Here is a 24,400-nt window from a genome sequence, read left to right as displayed (position 1 = left end):
CCGCGTTGCCGGCCGCTCCGCGGTTCGCATCGGCTCCCGTGCCCGGCGGTTCCTTCCCGCTCCTTGCAGGAGGCGTCCCTCGCTCCACAGGGCAAGGGCGTGCCGCTGTTGTCTCTCCGGGACTTGGCCAGGTGCGTGAAGTCCCCGAGCGGCGGAGGCCTTTAGGTCCCAGCGTGCTTTGCGCGGCGCCACAACAAAGATGGCGGCGGCCGCGGGGCCGTGGCGGTAGCTGCCGGCCCGGCTCTGGGTGCTGGCTCTGAGGGGTGAGTCGGGCTAAGCGGCGGCCGAGGAGCCGTGCCCCGCCAGCCCCGGCGCTGCGGGCCGGCCGAGGTGCGGGCGGCCGGCCGGCCCAGGGTACCGGTCCTCGTCCTCTCTTCGGTACCGGTGAGACCGCCTCTGAAGACTGGGCCCAGCTCCGCGGGGGCTCTGGGACTGGAGCGTATGGGAGGTGGAGAGAGGCAGGGGGAGCCGGGTGAGTTCAGCCTGAAGAAGGGAAAGCGAGGTGGAGACTGTACTGCTGTCGGGAGCGGGCATCGGCGCAGCTTGATTCTTGTCGGGGGTGCAGTGGGGTAGGATGAGAGGTGCCAGACCCAGGTGACAGCGTGGGAAGTTCCCATCAGAGAGAAGGAATAGAGCGCAGGGGCTTAGAGGGTTTGGGGATCTCCTTGGATGGAGTCATTCTGACTTTGAAGCGATGCTTTTTGAGGGTGTTGGACCAGAGACGTCATCCATAGTTTTGTTCTAATCTATATTGCTGCATCCAGATATTCATTCTAATCTATATTGCTGTATGATTTTTCAGGGAAGGAAGCTGCTAGCAGCAGTGCTTTGAGGATCCAGAAATAAGGAATGAGGGAGGATTTGGCACTGTCCTGCTGAAGTGCTTCTCTGGAGTGGTGGGTGGGTACAGCAGACTGTCAGTAAGATGATTGCTGTCTTCTAGATTTGTGCTTTTTTATGATGAACAAACCTATTAGGAGCAAGCTATTGTGCGTTTGGGTGAGGAAAATAGGAATAGTCATCATCTTTGAATGGTTAAATGCTAAGGTGCAGCAGGTCTAACTGGAAAAATGAATGCAGGCTGTGAGGCAGTTTGGAAAGAGTGTTAAACCTAGTAATTACTTCTTGAAGTAGGGGCGGTGGGACCTTTACAGACTTTTCTTTTTTAGGCAGTCAAGGTATAAGAGCTGCATTCAGAGGAGAAAAATCTAATACAAAGACATCAAAATTATTTCTTTCCTATCTTTGTTCATTAAGAAGTATTTCCAGCCATGTTATTTTATTTTGTGAGGATTTATGAGGGGATATCTATTCTGTGAAGTGGTGAAGAAGCATTATAGCACAAGCAGAGTGAAGAGTGTTGTGCTGCTTCATAGACAGCTGCTCTGAGCATAGCCTTTTGCCTAAAAACTGCTCTGTTCTGGGAAGGACTAAAATGGGCTTAATGTAATGCTATTTTATAGAAAGTTTTAGGAAATGCCTGACGAACTACCAGTTGGTTGAATGGGGAGCTATCAACTACATTTGGTTTTCAAAAAGCATTCAACAACTTTTGCCACTGAAAGCTTTTAAAGAAATTAAGCTGACACAGGAGAAGAAAGTTGTTGCTTGATTAAATGATTAGCTAAAACATATGAAACAAAAGGTCAACCATTACAGAGGGGAGTGAGGGGGAGTTTCTCTACTTTTGCTAGGGCCTGCATTCAGTGTATCATAAACTGTCAGCAATAAACAGCAAATGCTGAGATGATTAATTTTTCTTGTGAAGTCGACTGATACATTGCAGTAAAGACAAGTGCCATCAGTGAAGCTTTAAAGTCTTTATGCTAATAGGCCACTGAATGAAACAATAGCAGATGATATTCATTGTAGGTGAGTCCAAAGAGGTGTAGCATGGGGCAGAGCCGATCACAGCTTTACAGTTATACATACACACGTATTTCTGTAAAGTGTATGTATAGTAGTTGGATTTGAAGTGAACACACAGGAGTGATAATTGGGGTAATAATATATGTTGCTTAAAAAAAAGTAGTTTAGTGCTCAGCAGTTGTACAAAAGAGAACAAACCAAAGCATTATTATTTAGCTATAGAAGGCCATGGTTTGTGCACATCTTGAACATGGTAGGCAGATGTGGTCCTCTGATCTTAGAAACAGATAAAGGAGAAGTTTAAGGGGTTCAGAGGTGGTAGATAAGGGTAATTGAAGATAAGGGACAAGTTCTGTTGTAGGAGTAAATACATCTTTGTGGAAGCTTTTGTCTGGAAGAGATGTCTGAATGGAATATGATAAAGATCTGTAAAATTGCACATGGAATAAAGGTAAATAGAGGAATGATTATTCACTGCTTCAGTAGAACTCCTTGATTACTCACTGTTAATGCAAGGGCTACAGCATACCAAATGAAATTATGGGGTGACAAGTACAAAACAAAAGTGAGCTAGCTTTTGGAGTCCTGGGACATGCTAAGAGGTCGTAAGGTTTCCAAGAAGGACTGAAAAGATTTCCATAAGAAGAATTAGTTGCCATTGAGTTACCGGCTTGAACATCTGGAAGCAAAGATAATATTTTCATAAAATATCACTGTATTTTTGACTATTTAATTGCACTCTTCCCATCTGAACTGACCAATACTAGAGACAGGTTACTTGTGCACGTGGATTTTTTTGAGAGACAGCGCAGGGATTTTCATGAGTTTGAGAGGCCTTGCATACCTTTCCTGCAGGAAGCTGGGCAGCTTGAACACTAGTTGATTATGGATGTTTAGAAGGACGTATTTATTTTGCTATGCATGTTTTTGCTGATCAAAGTTGAAATGTGATGTATTTGGTTCTAGTTAAAAGTCTGTTCAGACCTGTGCTAACATAAATGCTTTTAATTCACCCTTTTTTGTTACATTAGTGCACCCTTTCATATGGATCTGACGTTCACTTTTAGAATGAACAGAATAAGACAAAAAAAAGTTATAAATAAATTCGTCAGTCATGGATGAAAGGCTCATTTTGGAGGATTAGAGGTGGGTGGATTCAATTGCGGTTTTTGTAGTAAATAGATTATTTTATATTTTTAAAGGACTATTTTGCCTTCACAATGTTTGGGGACTTATTTGAAGAGGATTTTTCCTTTATTTCAAACAATCATTTTGGAAAAGGGAAGAAATCAAAGCCCAGAGATTCTGAGCCTCCACCTCCCAGGGATTTCACCAATCTAAGTGGTATCAAAAATCAGGGTGGGACCTGCTACCTCAATTCCCTTCTGCAGACTCTGCTTTTCACACCTGAATTTAGAGGTAATGTGTTCAAAATCTTCTTAAAATAATGTTGGAATTGATATTTTATATCTGCATTTCTAGTTATTTATTAAAGAAACATGACAAACACATTGTTTTCAAGAACAGTTTACTTCAGTTCACTTCAAATAAGTTATTACAGAATATTCAGAGCTATTGGTCTGTAAAATTAGTATCATCACTTCTGCACAAAATGTAAGTATTGTAAATGTTACCTTACAGGTGCGTGGTTACAGTTTGTGTAAATAAGAGAGGTTATTGCTGTCTGTAAAGTGTCATTCATTTTTTTTAATGCAACCACTACAATTCCTGAAAAAATATTTTACCATCTAAACACCTTCATGCTTACTTCTGCTTTATTTTTATAGCTTGAACCAGTTGCAAGGATGAATGATGTTCAGAAAGGTTGTTTAATGTCTTAATTTGCCAAAAAGCATAGTATCATAATGCTTGACAGCTAAAATACAGTTAATCTTCAAAGAGGGGATGTTGTCTTTTTTTAAATAGGCATTTTTCTTTACAATTACAGAGGCACTGTTCTCTCTAGGACCTGAAGAACTTGGGTCTCTGGATGATAGTAGTAAACCAGATGCAAAGGTATTTAAAATTTTCTTGTCATTAGTCACTGCTGAATGTTGGTTCCGAAGAACATTGTTTCAATTCACATGAAACTTCTTATGAGAATGAATGAAAGCCTGACTCTGATACTGCAAGGCAGTTTGGTTAGCTTGATTTTTCACACAGGTGTAAGTTTTCAGTGCCATAAGTGTTTGCTTCAGAAGTAAAATATTGAGCCTGTCTCTGCTGAAATTGATAGCAGAGATCATTTTGTCTTCAAGGTGAGCAGGAGCAATCCCAAATTCTGTACAGTCCTTTTTTAGATTTTTCTCTTCTGTAATTCAAGCTACAGTGTTTTGACTTATTTGCATCCAGGAAAAAAAAAGTAAATGCGTGCAGCCTAAATGACTGCATTGAGGGTCTCTGAAGATTTAACAGCCCACTCGTGCACAGGATAGTATTGGACTGGAATTTAAGCTTTGTTTAAAAAGTGCTTACTAAAGTTGACTACAGAATTGCGTTCTTTAGTTTTTGGGTTAAAGTGACACAACTGGTGGCTTGGAAAATTTTTTTCTTTGTAAGTCAAAGATAAATATAGGTAGCTGATTAAGCTTACTGATATTAACCATTCTCCTTCCCATCTCTTTCCACCCCTCCACCAAACACCCTTTACTGAGTAAGGAGTAGCACACATTAAATCTGTATGTCATGATGTCTTGTAGCTGAGTTCTTAGGGTTTAGTATTATGGGAAATATCAGAGGAAGTTGTCCTTTTTTACGATGGTGATGGCTTAATTTTAATCTGTAGAGTTTTGCTTTATCACAAAACGTATGTTCCATGACTGTATTAGCTGAGTAAGGTGAGGCACGGTAGATTTTTGGGAACCAAGTCTGACTGATACTTTGGTGTGAATTGAGTAACCTGTGTTATGAAAACCATAAACAGTGGTGGTTTATTACAAGTTTTGTACTCAATTATTTTTATTTAAATGATTGGTTTGAAGACTTTTTCTGATCTTTTAGGTTTATTTGGGTTTTATTTCTAGGTTCGAATAATTCCATTACAACTTCAACGGTTATTCGCTCAGCTTCTGCTCTTGGACCAGCAGGCTGCATCTACAACAGATCTTACTGAGAGCTTCGGGTGGAACAGCCATGAGGTAAAAATCACCATCAGTGACGCTATCATTGATAAACTTTTTCCTGAATGGAGATGATTTTTACTTTTTTTTAGGTCTGACATTTAAGAAATATCTTGAAATACTTCAAGCTGTGGAGAAAGCATTGAATTGGGTCAACTATTGTTGTATACTGTTGTATCTCCACATGAAATACATGCTAATTGTTTACAGCAAGTAACAGAAGAAAATAGTTCTGTTAGATACAATTTCAGTAACTTTTTCTTTGTTTTTACAGGGACATTTTTCCAACATTAATTAGGGTTCTTGTCCTCAAATACTTAGATTCTTACCTAAATTGAACTGTGTAACTCATCTTAGAGTTTAGTCTAAATCTACCCAAGTGAAAGTGTCTTATGTGGGTTATAGTAGTTACTTAGAAACCATATCTAAATTAAGAATAACAAGTAATAATAAAAGTAGTAAGTTACTACTCAAGGTAGTAAATACATGGGTAGTCATTGAGGCAGCTGTCTTTGTCACACTTAATACACATTGTTTTTAAACAATAAGCAAAGCAGATGGCACTATTTTATTTCTTCAGGTTTGTTTTTTTTATTGTGCAGGAAATGAGGCAGCATGATGTGCAGGAATTAAATCGGATTCTGTTCAGTGCTTTGGAAACTTCCCTTGTGGGGACTTCGGGTCATGACCTTATTAAGCGATTGTACCATGGGATTGTTGTCAACCAGATTGTTTGTAAAGAGTGCAAGAATATCAGTGAGAGACAGGTAAAGCCAGACTATTTTCCAGGATGGGTTTCTGTTCAGTCTGTTGAGGATACTTTAAATGTTCTTTTTTTTTTAAACTCCAAAAATAGTGACATCTTACTTGCGTGTCACTGGTGGTCTTGTTGAATCTAGGTAGTGTGTATTGGTTAGAGTGCTGCAGACTTGAAAACATGAAAATTACTTGTGACTTTGTTGTTAAGTCTTGGCTGGCATTTCCTAAACCACCTACATCAGTCTGTGACTCGGAGGTAAAAAACATAAGTGTTATTGCATCTTCTGAGTTGGCAAGCGTTGCCTTTAGTAGATGTAGTTGGCAGAGAGCTGAACAGTGGGGTAACAGTAAAACATACCTTTACAGTCTTTTATGCTCTTTGTAATTTAAAAAAAGTTTGGTGGTGGTGGTTTGTTTTGTTGTTTCTTTTTTTAAATTAATTAATCTTCTGTGGATATATGGGGTTTTTTCCTCAGCAATGAAAGCAAAATGAATGCTTATTTCTGCTGTGGTGAATGGGATGAGCATCTTTCTAATGTACTGTGAACTTACACCACTTACTAGCTTATTTTTTTTGTTGTACTTCTGCATAGGAAGATTTCTTAGACCTAACAGTAGCAGTAAAAGGTGTAGCTGGCTTGGAGGAGGCCCTGTGGAACATGTATGTAGAAGAAGAGTACTTTGAAAATGAGAACTTGTATCGATGCGGAGCCTGTGATAAACTTGTTGAAGCTTCAAAGGTAATGCATTGGTGATTCTCAGTGTTCAGCCTGCTGACAGTTAGGAACTTTGTTTACATTGCTGTGTCTGCCCTCTGACTCGGAAATAAAAAAATCTGTGTCTTTAATCAGACAGCATATAACAAGAGGATGCCAAAATCTGACCTGTTTTTTAAACCTCAGCAACTATGTCAAGAAAAGCTCATGTGACTCTTGATGATTCCTTAACTTGAATGTTGTTGCGCTCTTTAATCTAGACAATGGTGGATGGGATGGCATGTGGTTTTGAGAGTATTGCCTTATTCACACACCTCTATGGGCACCTGGCTTTGGACATTTTGGAGGATAGGCTAAAAGATAAGCTAGACCCTGAAGAAAAAGATAAACAGGTCCATGTAATGAAGAAAACTATGGAAATTCTCTCATGAAGAATGCAAATGATAGAGCAAAATAATGAGTAACTATTGCTTTGCATAGTTGAATCTGTTGATGTAGGTTTTGCATTGTTTCCCTGAGGCCAAACAGGTTCTTGCAGTGATAAATTAACACCTTAGTAGGTGTTTCCAATATGTTCTGTAGTGCTAGAGCCTTCAGGTGAGTAAGAATGTATTCATGCAAGGAACCATCCTGCTCTTCTAATGTGTAAGACGCTGGGTACGTTTTCACTGTGTATGCCTGTGTCGTTTCCACCTGCTAGCTTAATTCTGGTATAACCACCACCACTTTGTGTCCTCTCTCATTGAGCTTTTCAACCACTTGCCGCATGCTAAGCCAGTGGCTTCCATCCATGGGCACCACCAGGAGTTTCCTTCCATCTGAGAGGCCAGGCAGGAGGAGGATAAAAATCCAGGCAGAGCAAAGCCTCAAAGTCATGTTCCTGTGGTCAGAGTACAGACTGTGGGAGAGTCTTCTCCTTCAGGCAGTAGCTTGAAGATGCTTTTGAATGAAGCTGATTGGTTTATGTTGAGTTGTGCTGCTTTGTCATAACCTTCTAGTGAACGATTTGCGGCTTTGATCTGTGCTCAGCTATGGGTGAGAACCGTTGGGTTTGAGTTGTTTTTTTAAAAAATACTTGTGAAGCCAAATGCTGTGACCCTTCTCCTGCGCTGAGTCATTGGAGTTCCTCAGTGTTCAATGGAGAGCTCTTGACATTAAGCCTGTGATGTTCATTGAGAGTGGTCCCCAGGAACGCAGAGACAACCAGACTGGAGTATTCCTTTTTCTGGCCTGGTTCCCTGCCTTCACCCCTGGGCACCTTGGGAAAGCTTCAGATGCTTGACAGTTGTCTATATTAGTATCCTCCAGAGGAATTGTGTATGTGACCCCAAGTGCTTTGTTAAATGGTGGTGTGTCTGATAACACTGGTCACTGTATGCCAGTGCAGCCTGCAGCATCCTTGTGCTGACAGCTTGTCCCTGTTTGTTGGTTTATGACAGTTTGGACTGGTTTTCCCAACATAGTAATTGAATTTAAGGCTTCTTATTTGTCTTCTCATCCATCCCCTTAGTCAGGGCCAGGGAAGGGCAGCCCATTGAGAGCTTTGAGAGTTGTAGGTCTTTGAATTGCATTTCTCCAGAATAATACAAAGTGGTGTTTGGTTTTCTTCTTTCATGTGAGTCTTTTATAAAAAGTTGCTCCTTTTTCCTGTTATTCACACTATTTTTTGTAAAGGGGAAACAGACATAGACAGCTGTTAGTGCACCCTGACGTATTCTGTCATCTTCACAACAGCAAAGCTCTTTGGCCTACTGTGGTGACTCTCTTCTGCAGCAGGATGACTGCAATCCAAACCTTGCAGCACCCTTAATGTGGAAGGGAGTGGGTGCAAAGGCAAGCTGAGGACAGGTGAAATTAATCAGTGACTCAGGAGTTCAGAACCATTTGCCAGTGCTTCATGTGCCTCCTTCCAGTCCCTAAAGGGAGCCTACAAGAAAGCCCGGGAGGGACTTTTTACGAGGGCATGTAGTGATAGGACAAGGGGTAATGGCTTTAAACTGAAAGAGAGTAGATTTAGATTAGATGTAAGGAAGAAGTTCTTCACTGTGAGGGTGGTGAGGCACAGGAACAGGCTGCCCAGAGAGGTTGTGGATGCCCCATCCCTGGAAGTGTTCAAGCCCAGGTTGGATGGTGCTTTGAGCAACCTGGTCTAGTGGAAGGTGTTCCTGCCCATGGCAGGGGGGTTGAAACTAGATGATCTTTAAGGTCCCTTCCAACCCAAACCATTCTAGGATTCTGTGTGGCTTGGTTATAAGGGCTTGTTTGAGGTCAACTTTGCTGGGTTCAAGGGAGTGTGAGATAAGAGCTGCTTTCCTTTCATATGTGGTCATGCATGCAAGAAGACGGTGCGAACTCTGAACTTGGGTAAGAAATCACATAGCTGGGGGATACCAGGGTATGAATGGACAGCCTCAAGAGAGGGGCTGTGCTAGAAGGCTGTAGCAGGAAGGTGGGATGTTGTGTCAGCATGACTGCTGCCTGTAGCTCTGTGATCCTGCTGGCATGACGCACTTGATCACAGCAGACCATGGTGAGAGTCAACACTGACAGGAAGTGAGGTGCCATATGAGTCGCTCTAGGCTTGGTGGTAGCGTTCGGAAGGCAGCTGCCTAACAATGTGGCCACCTGCCCCCACCTAGCCTGTTTCAAAGACAATATGGCCCATGCCTACCCACTCCATTCCTCCCTTTCTTCAGTACACCGTGAGTCTTTGGATGTTCTTCTTTGCCCTCTTTTGTTTTAGCCTCTAGGGAATTTAGTAGTTGAAGAATCTAGTGTTCCAGAACTTGATCAAATTTTAATTGTACAGTCTGATTTTCACCCTAACCTTGGAAGAGCATGCAAAATCATTTGTGCCACTAAGCTCTGCAAAGTAGTCTCCGCAATTGGCACAAATGAATTACCCAATTCAGAGAGTTTCTTAAGCCATAGGTATTTTCCTGGGAGGCTCTCTGGTATGGCTCTTCAAATGGAGAGTTGGATGGAAATATTGGAAAGGCTCAGAAGTGTGTTCATTGAACCTACACTTACATTAAGAGGTGATACAAGACGATTGGTTTTGCTTTGCACCAGGGTTCCTGATGCTCTCTCACAGCAAGCTGTTCAATCTTGATTAATATTCTTCCTTAATAAAACAGACTATGTTGGCTTTCCTGCCTTGAAGGTCCTATCCCATATAAATGAGGGAGACTTTAACCCTTGCTTAGTTGTTCTGTGGCTGTCTGTAGGGTCTTCCAGGATATACCTACCCCATGCTGCTTAGGCACAGCATTGTCCTTGTTTACCGTACGTAGCCCACAGACCTTGGTCAAGGCCCTTTTCTTCAAGCAGCCTGGCAGATCTTAAGCAAAATGCCACTGTGATATAATCTGGTGACATTTTTCAGACTGTTTCTGTTGCACTTGGAGGCAGCCCAGCAGTCATTCAGCAGCAGGCTGCAAAATACCTGTGGGAGTGCTCTCTTTTTCTGGACAATACACACCTGTCAGAGCTAGTTGTGTTACAGATAGGATAATTTCTGACTTCTGCATTTGAAAACACTGTGCCTGTATGAGCCCTGACCTGTACTTGGGGTCACAGAACCCCAGAGAACCGGAAAACTCCTCAAAGGTCATTGGAATAAACCTAAGGTGATGTACAAATGCTGTGTTTGGACAAGATGACCAGAAGGGGCCAGAAGAGTAATAGCCCCAGCCTCAGTTGAGGTCATTTCCTTGCAGAAGAAGCAAGCATGTAGGCTACATTTGTAGTCTGAGCTTCATTTGTAGCGTTGTTGTTTGTTGGGTTTTTATTTTGTTTGGGGGGTTTTTTTTTGGTGGTGGTGGTTTGTTTTGAGGGGTGGCTTCAGGGCCTGTGTCAGATGCTGAGTGCCCCACTGTTCATCTGGGAATGATGAAGCTATAATGAAGCTGTGTTGCTCTTCTGCAGCACCTGCTGTTCAGCAGCAGTTGAGTGTTTGTGCTTTTTTCTCTGGGCTCTCAGGGTCTTTGTGGGACTGTTGGTTGCAGGTGCTGTGCAAGGGGCCAAGAGCAAGGTTGCTGGGAAGATGCTGTATAGTCTGACTTCATGGGTAAGCACAAACCCAGAGATTTGAAGCAGTTGCTTCTTAGTATAAAATTCAAGAAAATCTCACAGAGAACATGTGAGCTATGGAAATGAAATTACTGACTAGCGTTTCAGCAATGTCCTCCTTTGTTTTTTGTAGGAGCATAAAGCATGGGTCTGGTGATCACCATGCAGTGAAGGTGTAGGTTTTAACAGAGGGGAAGGATCTTGATTACTTTTAGGATGTCTAGTTGGTAGGGAAACTGAGAATTAGGGAATACATTTTAAAAATGAAAACACAGATCATGTCTGCCTGGTTGTAATGAAGCTTTGTTGGAAAATAAAGAGTTGACCATAGCAAGGTGGAAATCACTGTTGTGTATAATTTTGTACTTAAAATTTTTTAAAATCATTTTACAGTCTGCTAAACTACGCAAGTTGCCGCCCTTTCTCACCATTTCTCTCCTGAGATTTAACTTTGACTTTGAGAAGTGTGAACGATACAAGGAAACAAGCTGCTATACATTCCCTATCCAGATAAATCTGAGGCCTTTTTGTGAGCAGGTTTGTACTGTTACGTTTGTTAAAGTTTCTATATACTCAGCAGAGAACTGATATCTCAAGGCCAAGTTCTCTTTTATTTTGCATTTTGTCAGGGCAAGGTATTCAAGAAACTTTGTAGGGTTCTCCTCTGTGCCCAATTCCAAGTTTTTGGAATTCCAATTTATTTCTGAAAGACCACTTTCTAGCTGAGTGGGAAATAACCTTGTAGCTATACAGGGCGAAAGGGTATAATAATGACCTAAAACTTAATCTGATATTTGTTTGAAAGGAAGATTATCACCTGGATATTGAAATTCATTTTTGTATTGTCATTATCTGATAATGTCATGTATAAATGTTGCTATATATGTTTCATGTGCCTGTAGTTATTTCATTTTTCATAGGAATCTGTCTTTGTATTTATATGTATGTATTGATTATAAACTGAGCTATACCAGTGCTTGATGCCAATTTTTGATCCTTAAAATATGTAAAGAATATACTTAATAGAGGCACTGTTCTTGAAAAAGAAATTTTTCTGATTGAAATGTTGCAGTGCAAGCTTGGAAATTTTTCAGTGTTTGCATTTGAGGAAGTCTTTTTTTTTTTTTTTTTTTTTTTTTTTTCATTTTTTTCATTTGGTTTGTGTATATAAATGTGTTGCTTGTTTTTTCTCTAGTCTTTTAAGCAAAATAAGCCTGGTTATGAACAAGCAGGTTGAGCTATTCTATTATTTTCCTCAGTATGTCATTATTTTAAATTTTGAATTTCTAATATTGTTCAGAATCATGTTTAAAAAGTTGCTTAATTAAGCCTATGCCTTGGTCCATGGTTTGTGTCAGTCCATACTTGTGTTCCCCAGCACGGAAAAGCCATTTCAGTCTCTGCATGTGCGAGTGCACAGTGAGAAATATCTGAAGCTATGCTGATGGTGTAAAACTGTCCTTGTATGAAAGACTTACTGATATATATTATTGTTACTGTTATTGTTTTTCTTTTTAAAGACTGAAATGGATGATTCAGAGTACATGTATGAGCTCTTCTCTGTTATTATACATAAAGGTGGCTGCTATGGAGGACACTATCATGTTTATATCAGAGATGTGGATGAATTAGGAAACTGGCAATTACAAGTAGGTCCTAAAGGTTTTTCTTCCTTGCTTGATATGTCTCATTTTTCAGAAAAATATTAAGAGCTAGTGGATGAAATGTATATCCAAAGTAATGAATATTTTAGCAAGGCATTTGGTCTCTTACCTCATTGAGAAGACTAGTTTTCCACAGTATGTGATCTCTATCAAAATTTTATTGCAAATTTTAGCTTTCCAATCTGCTGAACTATGTCACTTTACTGGGCTCACTTTTTCTGTCCCAAATGAATTAATATCTTCGCTCAAGACTAGCACAGTTATTTTAGTGGATAATGCTGGCTGGCTGTAAATAATGCAAATGCTTTTTCTGTTAAAAAAACTGGACAGTGGATATTCTGTATGACAATACATAGTCAGTAGCGGGTGGCAGAGGTAGCTTATCAGAACTTCCTCAACACTTCTAAATTGTGCATGCTAATGTTAGTACAGATGATAATCGAAAACCGCTAGTTGTGTGTGAAGCAACAGTATTTGTGAGTCTTATTTTTCTTATACAGGAAGAAGATAGGCTGATTGAAGATACGGCTTTAAGAGATAACGAAAATGCCAAAGTAGAAGAAAATCCATTGGCAGTGTTGAAAGGGATTTTATCAGAGGTATGGTATGTAATGAGTTTATTGCTTTGATCTTGGTGTTTGGGAACATAGAAGAAGGGGTTAGAGTATGCAAGAGTGGGCAGGTTTAGTTGTACAGAACTCTTCTGAACTTACTGTGAAGCACATAACCTGACTAATACTAATAGTGGCTCTTCATAGAAAGAAAATGCTATTTTTCTTCATAGAGAAAATGGCCCTTTTTGAGTATTTCTGAAGTTGCTTACCTAAGCTGTTGCAAAAGGTGAATTTTACATTGTTTTATTAACAAACAGGAGTGATTTAAGCACTTCAGAATTGGCTTCTTTGTGTTGATCCCTTGACTTTTGTAGCCTTCGTTATCCTTGGTTTTGCATTTCTCTGTAGGAAGAATCTAAACAAATTCCTGTGGATCAATTAGGGCAGAAATTATTGGAGAAAAAAGGGATGTCCTGGAATAAGAAATACCGAAAACAGTATGGAGCATTACGAAAGGTAATATGCATGTACATTAGTTTGTTTTTTACTGTTAAGATAACTTTACATTTATATTCCTATTGAATAGTCAGTAGGATGGTAATTGAAAATACTGGCCCTTGGACTAGCAAGATAGAGCACGTCTAAGAGAGGTTTGTAAGATAAATTAGTAGACTGGAGAACATGGACAAGATTCTAGAGGGATTGTCTGCCTGAAAGCTTGTATCTTTTTTTTCCATCTATATGGTTGGCCTATAAAGGAATTAACCTTACCTACTGAACCTTGTTTCACTTGTGTCTGTGGATGAAGCTGCAACACCACCATTACCACTTGAACACAGAAACACTGATGAGAATTAAAGAAGAAATACAGTACCTCTTCACAGTCATAACAGAAATGAGGTTTTGAAAATGTATGCCACTTTTTGGTTGATAAGGGCATATCCATAAAATTAATACTTCCAGTAAAATCTTGTCAAGTAGTTTGCTGTATTTTTCTAATGCTTTAAGGAAATACTTTAGCGGTTTTGTTATAAATATGTGGAAAATCGACGTTTGACTGTTTTTCGACTAGAACCAGCAATGCAGTTTTCACAACAATTATTTAAAAGTAGTTGTGAAATCTGAATGTGAGTCTTCCCTGGAGGTAGATGCTTTTCTGACTTTGACAGGGAAGTGATAGAAACAAGTTGTGAGCAACCCAGTATTAACCATTTCAAAGTTTGAGTGCTATTGTGAGTATTACTAAAGCTGACTTTTCACAAGTGCTGGATCTATACCAAAAGCACATTGATCAGTGCAATACTTGCCTTATTGAAATAACTGTAAATTGTTTTACACTTTTTGAAGTATCATATGAGTTTCTGATTATGGTTGAAACTGAAATTCAGATTTTGGGGGGGTTATTTTTGTTTGTTTTCTTGTTTTTTTTTTTTTTTTTTTTTGAGGGGGGTTTGGGTGGTTTGTGTAGTTTGGGGGCAGGATTGGAGGGTGTTTGGTGTCCAACCTGTCCCTCTCCATCTCTCAAGAGCTGTGATTTTGTTTTGTGTAATTTGGACACTAATCTTGTTTGAAGTATCTGCATACTTCTAAAATGAAAGTAGACAACAGAGTGGATAAGCTGGGTGAAGTGGAATGAGTAGGTTTTAAGTTCTTGAGCTGCCACAATGAGTAGCATTAATTTGGGTAAGGTACAGCTCAGCAGACCAGAATTGAGCTCAAGATCCCTGTCTGGTAAATACAGAAGGGAGCAATGCCACAGATACTAGGGTGTGGATGTAAAAGGGCTACACAAGTTGGGATGGTACTGTGTGTCTGATAAAGCAGAAGCTTTTTGATTGGCATAGAGTATCGCTCCTTATGCTACCTTTCCCGGAACAGAGAGTATGCACTTGTGAGAAGTGTTTTAAAGGACCCCAGTGTCTCAAGCAATCCTTGAAATTCAGAAGTTAATCTCATTTAATTCTTAGTGATGCATGTATGTTGAAAAAAATTCTTTTGCAATTTCTAGCGTGGTAGTTTGAAGTTATATAAGAAATGAAGCAAGCAACAGCATATAAAAAATCAGACAGATAAGTGGTGGTAAGGGAATTACATTTTCTGTCTAAACTGAGGAAGTACGTGAGGAAGTATCATAAAACCAAGTTTGAAGGGGTGGGGTTTGTGTATCAATTTGAGGATGAATCAGGTGAAGTAGCTAACGCAGGTTGCTGTATTTAAAACTGAGTATCTTCTTCATCTTGTCCTTGCTTTCCTTTTAGTATTTGCAGAATCATCCTCACATATTTCAGTTCAGTCCTGATGAAAATAAGGTTGGTCTGAAGGAAAAATACAAGCTCCTGTTTAAGTCAGATTCTCAAGGACAAGGTCTCCAAAGCCTTCCTCAGAAGAATGATGTCCAGTGGAATTCAGAAAAAAAACCTACAAGGCTAAGGGACAGTTCTGGTTGCCATTGGTTTGATCTGAATGATTCAAAGGTCCAGCCAATCAAGGAGATGGATATTGAGAAACAATTTCAGGGTAAAGAGAGCGCCTACATGCTGTTTTATCGAAAATCTCAGTTAAAAAGACCGCCTGAAGGTACACAAAGCTCATTGTGATATTCTGGGGGCTTCCTGCATTGGCAGTTTGTTTTCTGGAGGGCAAAGGGCCTTTCTGTCCTTTCCAAAAGTTGAAGATACAGTTTTCTTTCCAGTGCTCATTTGGGGGGAAAAAAAAAAAAAGAAGGGTGTGTGTGTGTGTGTTAACCAAGATATACAGAGGTTACCTCCAAGAAGGTGGTGACCAGTTAACTGGCTGTAGCTGACACTAACGTTTTTCTAGCACGCTTCACAAATAACAGCAGAACATCTACTGAAACAAATACACATTGTTGCTAACGGCATTTGTGTATCATTTTCCCTGAGGGAAAGATTGATGGGAAGAAGTAAAAGCACTTGTTTGTTCTTTGTATCATCTTGCGGTTTAATTTTCTCTGTTACAAAAGGATACAACATTATTGCTCTGAATTTTCAATGATTACTCTATTGTAATGTCTCATCTTGATCACTTTTATTGTTTGCCAAAACACATTTTAAGCACCTGAGGCCAAACTAGCCTATATTGTTTGTTGCAGCACGAGGAAATCCAAGGTACCAAATTCCTGAACACCTTCTGAATGAAATGAATGCTGCTAATACTGAGCTGCAAAAAAAGAGGTATATTAATGTAACTGTACCAATCTCTTAAACAGCATTCTTTATCTGCAGATCTCCAAAGTGATTTAAAATGAAAGAAACTCATTGAGTAGAGCCAGATACTAAAATGACTCAATCTCCTAGAGAACAATTGAGGAATACAACTTGTATGTCCAGATTCTGCCTTCTACTGGTTCCCTGCCTCCCTGTTAGTGGTGTAACTAGGTGTTCTACAAAATTTCATGGGAAACTTACAGTTTAAAATTGTACCTTTTTTTGCAAAAATCAGGGCAATTCTGGAAGGAGGATGGAATATGTTATAATTATGTTTATAGAGGGAGTTATCCTTTGGGAGAAGGGGAGTGACTTGCTTTACTGTGAAACAATAGATAAATGGTATCCTTTGCCAGAAACATAGAGGAAAGAGATAGTGGTATTCAGGTTGGTTGAAACTCCTCCTTCTGTTGAGGAGCACACAGAACTGATGATATGCCTGAATCACAGTAAAGCTATCAAAATACAGACACACACACACGAGACACAAGTCCTGTGTGATATATTTCCTCTGTGCAAATTTCACTCCTTTATTTTTTAAATGGCATATTTGCTGCTCTGTTTAGCTAATAGAAATGCATAAAGGTATAAAGGAGGAAGGCATGGCTGTGTCTGTCCTCACTCGGTTTCCATGCAGTTTTTCTGTCTGTGTTTCAACAGAGTACTGATCTGGAACACAGCCTGAAAAGTACAGTCTCCATATCCTTAAAAATGAAGTTTGCCATTCTGTTTAGAAAGGTAGAAGCAAGGTGCAGAAACACACAGAATGTACTTTTATAGTGCATGTGGAGGATGTCTATGCTAGCTCTGTATTGGACAACGTGTAAATCACTGTCGGCTTTGAGCACCTCTTTGCATACCCCTTGATGGAGGGGGGAATGTGACAGTGAATTTAGCCATGAGGGTATCAGTTCCAGGACAACTGCACAGAAGCATCTCTGCGATAAGCTAGCCATTTTTGGGGTGTTAAATTCACCGGTTTATTATTGTGTTATTCTTTCAAAGAGCGGAATGTGATTCAGCAAACAATGGCATTGATTTACATCTCCATTTGAGCTCATGTTATAAATTTCACAATGGGGCTTTGCATCCTTCGCTTACTTGGAAAGAGGGTGTTGTGGATTTGACTATTGATAGAAGAAAAACGCTAGGAGACCTTCGACAATCAGTATTCCAGGTATTTGCTATGTTAAATGAACTCAAACACTTCATTATTACTTGAGCCACAATAACATTTACAAATGTATTTATGCCACAATTTTTATCTCAGTTAGAAATTTTCAACAGTAAATACAGTTTTAGGGGGCTAAAACCTACATGTGTTTACAGGAGGAAACATTAGTTTGAGGTCTGTTCTTGAAGTGTTGAAGAAACCATGAAATTGATGGAACATTAACTATGTAGACTTCAAAGCTCTCATAAGCTAATATTTTATATTTGGGCAGCATGTACATGGACATGGATTGACACTCTGCAGAACTCCAGACTTACTCTTAACATTTCAGTTTGTGACAGATTTGTCTTTGTATTTTCTAGGAGCTAGCTGGCCTTAAAAGGAAATAATCAGAGTAGTTTAAGAAAAAAGAAAATTAGTTAAAAGAAATATTTATCTTAACTCTTGAAAGTGTTATCTTTGCATTTATTCTCTACTTTGTTAAAGGAATATGCCAATTTATAAAAGGCTTTTTCATAGATATCTAAATCAAAGCTAACTCGATGTCAGGAAACACTGCTTTTCCTGTACCTCTGTAGCTCTACCTCTCCCGCATACCGCGCCGCCCCCCCCCCCCCCCCCCCCTTGCGGGCCATCTTCCCCCCTGCTCTGGCCACCTCTTGCTCTAGTGCCCCCTCACGCCCCCTTGCTCTCCCCCTCCAGCTGTCTTGTTGTTGCTCGCGCCTGCTCTCTATCATCTGTATCTATCTATCATCTGTATCTATCTGTCTATCATCTGTATCTAATTTATTATTATTTTTTTAATTTTTCCTGATTAGATGTTGGAATCTTGGGAAGGGGACATGATTCTCAGTATTGCCAAGCCTTTACCAGCAGGACTGCATCTTTACCAGATACTTGATGGTAAGACTATTACATACAAGGCTTCCGTGTTACTTACATGTTGTATTTACTGCAGACATTGAGGATTTCATATGTAAAACGTCTTGGAGATGTGTATTACTGAACACTCTTCAAACTCAAACTTACATGCAAGTCCACTGCCAAGTTATTTAGGACACTCTTACAAGTGAAATATAAACAGTTTTGATACCTTTATATGTAATCTTTGTTGTGAAGTGCAGTAAGACTGCAGATCTTATGCAAGTTAAACGTATTTGCTGACAAAAATACATCAGTCTGTATTTTGACCTTGATTGCTTATGGATGTTTGCTTTCATAGTATTTACCTAGTAGGTAGAGGAGAGGGTAGAAGAGAGGAACCAGGGTGACATCAAAGAAAAATGTAGATTAGACCTAAGCTGAAGTAGGAATTTTTGTAAAGGAAAATGCTTACATAGAGAGTACATTATTAAGAGTACATTAGTATTTTTAAATCATTAGTTCTGTCTCCAGCTTTGCATTGTTACGCAATTATAGGTGTTAGTCTTCAAAAGTGTTTTCAGCCATTTAAAAATTTTATAGCCTTTGTGGCCTTTTTCAGAAAATTAGGGTTCTATCAGAACATAACCCAACTTTCTATGATGTTGACGTCAAAATACAGAGGCACTCATAGCTGCTGTAAATATTCTTCCAGATGCTAGTACAGTTCTTTAAATGGCAGTGACTTAAAAAATCTGAATCTGTCTTATGGTAGGAAGGTAAAAGAAATTGTAGCATGGGCATTAGTATTTCAAAGAATGGGCTTGGAATGTACAGTATGCGACTCGTTTATTAAATCTAACCTTTTTATTTTAGATCTATTGATTTGCTCTTAAACTTTATGTAGATAATCCTGACCAAGCAGCTTTGCCAACTGCTATCTTGGGCCTCAGTTTGCAAGGGAAATTGAATTGAAACCTTTGTGCTGCAGCCCTCTTTACTCAGTGAGAGTGCTGTAGGGGTGTGTACCCACTTGTGTTGCTCTTGCTACATGAGTGAACCCTAACTTACCCCCTGTAAATGCTGAACACACAGCAGCTTTTGTAATGATATGCTTGAGCCAGAGTAGAATGTGCCAGCATATTTCAGTTTACCAGCTGACCCAACTTTTGTGGGGGGCAAGAACTTGATGATTTTCTCCTTTTTAGGAGATGAGCTGACACTGGATGGCATTGGGCTGGCTGATGGAGCAGACATCTTTGTGTGGAATGGAAAAGAGGTAAAAGAACCAAATACCCTCTCTCCTTGTCAGTGTCTGGAGATTGCATCTTACCTCTTCAGAAGTTTTGGAAATGTTGATCAGTTCTGCAGATGTGCTACTGACGTACTAGCATTAGCTTTGGGGACACCTCTTCAGCCTCATCTAGGATACTATGTTTTTACAACTTGTCTGTAGACCTTGAGGGATGTATGTTGTGCTGCTTGATAAAATTATAAACAGAATTATAGTATGCAGAATGCGATATGGTCAGATTGATGGTGCCTGTAGATATCCAATGCCAGTTACATTGGAGTGTATTCTGAAAGCATCTAGTGCCTCTTGGAAGGAGACCAGTTGATAGTAATGCAATAACAAAAACTTATGCCCTGTGGTCAATCATTCCATATGTAAAACTAGACCTGTCAATGACTACTTCTGTGTATGGTCTCCCTGAAATACTGTGCTCCTTTTCTAGTGTTGCATCTTCCTTCTTAATATTAAGGCTTCTGCTTAACTTACAAATACTTGCTTTAGTGGTTATGTAACACAGCATTTATTCCATCTCTGTAATGGAATAAAATTTTACTTTTAAAAGAGTTTTGTCGTAAAAGTATACATTTTCTTTCTGATTTATCAAAAAAACCCCCAGAAACCTAAACCAAACCAGAAGAAAACATCTAGTCACTCTTGTCTTGGTTGTACTTATGGTCTTCACTACTCCAGCTTTCTGTGTGATTAAATTGTGTTCAGCAAGGAACTATATTCTTTGCCTAGGTTGAATATCAGAAAGGCCAGATTTTAAAATCTCTTTTGATCTGCTTCAGTCACACTTTTGGGTAGTTCTTTAGTATCCTGAGGGGCTAAATTCCTCTGTTAATCTGATGGACACCAAGTGTCCATGGGTTTCCCTGCTGCTGTTACTGATGTATGTACTATACATGCAGACTTGGAACAGACCTTAGCATTATGTTTTCTTTTCCCAACACCCTTGAGTTACTCTAGTTTGTTCAGTAGGCATTTGGTCAAAGGTGGTTTATTTCTAATGAGGAGAGAGGGTCCATCTTTTTGTCTCAGTAATTTTATTGTTGTCATTTATTGCTGTCCAGTCTCTTCTGTATTTTATTGATCACCACTGCATAAATCTTGCATTCCTTACTTCAGGTTGGTGGAACAAAGGTCATGACAGGTGCTGATCATGAACCTGTGGTCATAAACGTTCTTCGTTTAGCAGAGTATAATGAAGGAGGGAAGGGTCAGCATTTCACAGAATCGCAGCACGTCTTTTCATGCAGCACAAAACTGGGTGATCTGCGCAGAGCCTTAGCACCATCAGGAGGAATCATTCTAAAGAACAGCTCAGGAGCAGATAAAGAAGCCAAGAACTGGGAAGTCTTTCTTGAAGAAGATATGAAGGAAACAGTGAAAGGTGTTGGCCTGATGGATGGATGCTCAGTACTAATCTTAGACAGCCATGACCAGAGGTAACCATTTTGATTACAAGTCTAATTAAACAAAAAAGCAATTTTGGCAAAATCAGTTCAGTTAAAATTATGCTAGCTGTATATATTCTTTTAACTACTTGTCACTTTGAGCTTTTTAATTCAAGATAATGTAATCTTAAGTTTTGGAGATCAGATGCTTATCAACTATTAGATATTTCTTTGCTCTTGAAGTGCACATGTAGTCACATCCTTTGACTTACACTTGTAAAGGGGAAAAACCTAGGGAGAACAACTTGTGCCCAGTGTGCTGGCACATCTTTGGCATAACCTGAATTTCTGAGGCTTGAGCTGCGTGGTTCACTGAGGGACTTGGTGGGATGAGAGAACAGAGCAATATCAGAAGAGTATGCAGCTCTGCTCAATCTGCCAGTTGAATCTGAAGTTGCCAGGGGCAAATTTCTGGTCTTGTTTTGTTTCCCACTGTATAGCCCTGAGGTTGGGTTCCCGTTTTCAGAGACGCGTATGTGCTCGTTGCCTAAATTATGATTTCCTAGTTAAAACAGTAAGGAAGAATTGAGATTAAATCAAGCAGTGAGAGGGTTCTACACCAAGGACTGTTTCTGTGTTTATATATGGTAGCAGAAAGAGAGAAAATCTCAAATTTTTACTTATAACTAGGTATGCTTTTACAGTATTTTTTCAAGAAGCCTTAAATCCAGCCTCAGAAAGTGACTTTAGACTCTGAAGTACCTTCAGAAGCTCAAGTCCCATTGAAAGCCAGTTACCAAAACATAGTTTTTACTGGTTTACTCAGTAACCAGCCCAGAGGTTCCTCGATGCTGCCTGAGGCCTCTGACTCTTACTCTGTAACATGCCATCACTATTAATAACCTAGGCATTATCAGTTTGAGAGCTTTGGTATTTAGCAGTCTAGCCTGGACAATGTGTAGTTTTCCTGGCTTTGACCATCTTTGCACTGCTCATTTTTACAGCTTCGTGAATATGTCAAGCGGCAATTTGACTGCTTTTACATATGACATCAGCTGGCTCCAAGTTAAAAACTTCTGCAGAACACAAGATGAAGAGAAACATGTTAAAATTACTGCCACTATTGAAACAGTAAGGAGTCTGATTGTTCAGGGATGTAACACAGGCTGTTTCCCTGAAAAGCTTGGCCATTGCACTTGGGCCAATTAATTGGATTTAGCCTCGAGGCTGAAGTTTTTCTGTGATGAAAATAGTGTGCAAGCCTGAGTTACTGTTACTGGGATACTTAGACTGCTGTGTAATAAGACTGTATCATGGGTAGCTTAAACCAGTGTAGTCTACATTAGTGTGTTTTAGTGTGAAACAATTTCCTCTTTGGACTGTCCTGTAAATGTATGTTTGTTGAGGCTACGTCAGTAAACAAAACCTAAAAGAGGAGGAAAGTATTATTTCTTGCTTTCAACATAGGATAGGAAAAAAATGCTGGTTTACCCCAAGGGGTGGGCTTTTCTGGTACCTTTTCTGCCTTTTAAGTTATTTCTTGTTACAGAAAATAAGAAGTACTACTTAGTTTTGCTCACAAAATTACTATTTGTGAAATATTAGTCTTCTGGTAAAACCAAATATTAAATACCACTTTCTTTTCTTTGGAATACTTTTTTAAAGGAAAATTTCTACAAATGTGTTATGATACCAGTACATTTATTTACTATATATATATTTGGTAAGATAATGCTAAATGTACTCTCAGCTGTATATAGTGTTAACAGGAATAAGAACATAACTAGGATGCATTTCAAGTGAAGGCTGTCTTTTGTGGACTGGCATTTGAACAGCAGGTGTGTTACTGGCATCCTATGTTAGAGGTGTTAATATTGCTTTCTTTTAGGTGATGTCTGATATCAAAATGAAAGCAATACGGGAGTTTCAGCTAGAGGAGGAGCTAGGTAAGTGTTCAGCTGTTTTACTTTTAGATCTGATAATGTTAGAATTTGCTGGCTGGCATCCTGCTTTTTGCATCAGTCTGTTCAAAACGGCAAATCCATTGCTGTTAGGAGTTTTTTGGAAAAGGAGGAGAGTGCAAAGGACTTAAAATTAATCTAATTCTGAAGAAAATTACTATTTTTCCTAGCTTAAAAATGAATCAGTGTAAGTCTTGATTAAAATACATTTTATGAAGCTCTTATTTTTCAGAAGCTGTTTTAGTAGGAATAATCATGTTGCTTTACTAAAGTATTACACTCAGAATTGAAGAAGAATTTTTTTTTTAACTTTATTTCTTTCTTTAAGACACTCCAGTTTTCTTTCTTTGAAGTTTTTGTTGATGCCTGTAACTTCGGAAGCACTTGGTCGGTTTTGTAGTATTAGTGATTGTGGCTAACAGCTGTCTTCAAAAAGAAAGTAATCTTTCACTGAAAGGATAAAAACTAAGACTGTTCATGAAGTCTTTAGGAATCTCTCTCCAGTTGTACTTTTGGTGTAATACCTCCAGTGGGAGGCCTCTAAGATAAAACTGTTGTCATTAATCTTACATACGTTCTCTGTCTAAACTTCTGAGCCAAATTTCTTCTTATTTGACTTATTTAATATATCCATCTCTCTTTTCTGCCCTTTTTGTTACAGCAAATGACAGCTGTCTTAGACCTGTTAGCGGAAATGGGAAACTTCTGTCTCCAGGTAAATTTATTTAATCATTCTGTAACAAGTTCAATTGGGAGACTTTAAGCTTCCCTTTGTCCTCTCCTGGGAAAAGTACACACACATAACTCCGCTGATTTCCAGACTTAACTGAAGCAGTTGTGTGGGTTTTTTTTCCCCAGTTTTACTGTTTATTAGCAGTACCAATACAAAGGTAAAACTTAAGTGTTCAGCTTGGTTTTGTTACTTGCATCCCTAATGAGTAAAACTGATTAGCATACCTGCTGTTGTTTATCGACCACTGGCCATATGCTTCAAAACTGTGGGAATTAACAGAAAATTCTTTCCCTTATTTAATTTTTAAATTGAAAAATCTCTACGTTATCTGTTTTGAATCATATTTAATACATTTACAGAGCAAACTTCTAGATGTTCAAGGAAGTAGAGTCCTTGTTCCGTGTGTTCCTAACTTGTATTTCCTGAAACAAAATGGACTAAATATATTTGTTAAAGTTTGATGTGTAAGGTTGGATTTCAGAACAGCTTGAGCAGCAAACTGGAGTCCTGTGGTGATGGAGGAAGCACTGTTAGGTTCCTGTTTACTATGAGAAGGTAGCTTGTGTCTGTGGTGTATTAAGCCCACTGAATTACGTGTGGATTTCTGCTTCCATAAGAGTGGAGGAACATGTTCATGCCATAGCCTGCTCTTCAGTTTACACGAGCATGCCCTACCACCTGTCACTATATAACTGTGCTCCTGATGGGCAGTGTTCAGCAGAAAAGGACCCACAGCTTTGCTTTTGCCATTATTGGGGCAGTGGTGAGAAATTGAGTGGATCAGCATTCTGCTTGCCGGGAAGTGTTTTCTCTATCTTTGCTATTTTGCTAATACATTGCATTAGTAAAACATGACCAGGAAGCCAAGGAGAGATTAATTCCTCTCCATTCAGTGCTTGTCAGACAACACCTGGAGTATTGTGTCCATTTTGGGGGCTCCCCAGCATGAGAAAGAAGCCCTTACAACCCGGAACCAGTCCAGAGGAGAGCACCCACAATGG

The 24,400-nt window shown here is 39.4% G+C and overlaps 1 protein-coding gene across 3 annotated transcripts in view; it reads left to right on the top strand.

Moving 5' to 3' along the window:
• Positions 1–24,400, top strand: part of USP40 (ubiquitin specific peptidase 40) — a 41,237-nt gene continuing 16,837 nt past the window's right edge. The window contains exons 1-19 of one of the 3 annotated variants that reach the window (XM_049800123.1): positions 1–131; positions 3,072–3,288; positions 3,818–3,885; positions 4,893–5,006; positions 5,591–5,755; positions 6,341–6,487; positions 10,928–11,071; positions 12,055–12,183; positions 12,699–12,797; positions 13,161–13,268; positions 15,011–15,329; positions 15,865–15,946; positions 16,985–17,156; positions 17,972–18,056; positions 19,223–19,293; positions 20,437–20,756; positions 21,710–21,836; positions 22,594–22,651; positions 23,328–23,381. In XM_049800123.1, the coding sequence (XP_049656080.1) occupies positions 3,090–3,288; positions 3,818–3,885; positions 4,893–5,006; positions 5,591–5,755; positions 6,341–6,487; positions 10,928–11,071; positions 12,055–12,183; positions 12,699–12,797; positions 13,161–13,268; positions 15,011–15,329; positions 15,865–15,946; positions 16,985–17,156; positions 17,972–18,056; positions 19,223–19,293; positions 20,437–20,756; positions 21,710–21,836; positions 22,594–22,651; positions 23,328–23,381 (2,461 nt within the window). In that variant the 5' untranslated portion in view covers positions 1–131; positions 3,072–3,089. Of the gene's footprint in view, positions 132–163; positions 473–3,071; positions 3,289–3,817; positions 3,886–4,892; positions 5,007–5,590; positions 5,756–6,340; positions 6,488–10,927; positions 11,072–12,054; positions 12,184–12,698; positions 12,798–13,160; positions 13,269–15,010; positions 15,330–15,864; positions 15,947–16,984; positions 17,157–17,971; positions 18,057–19,222; positions 19,294–20,436; positions 20,757–21,709; positions 21,837–22,593; positions 22,652–23,327; positions 23,382–24,400 lie in introns of those variants that run through there. The other 2 variants (XM_049800133.1, XM_049800115.1) reach the window with 2 other exon arrangements.

Source organism: Accipiter gentilis, chromosome 1 (genome assembly GCF_929443795.1).
Source record: "Accipiter gentilis chromosome 1, bAccGen1.1, whole genome shotgun sequence".
NCBI lineage: Eukaryota > Metazoa > Chordata > Aves > Accipitriformes > Accipitridae > Astur > Astur gentilis.
This window is presented reverse-complemented; position numbering and strand designations above follow the sequence as displayed.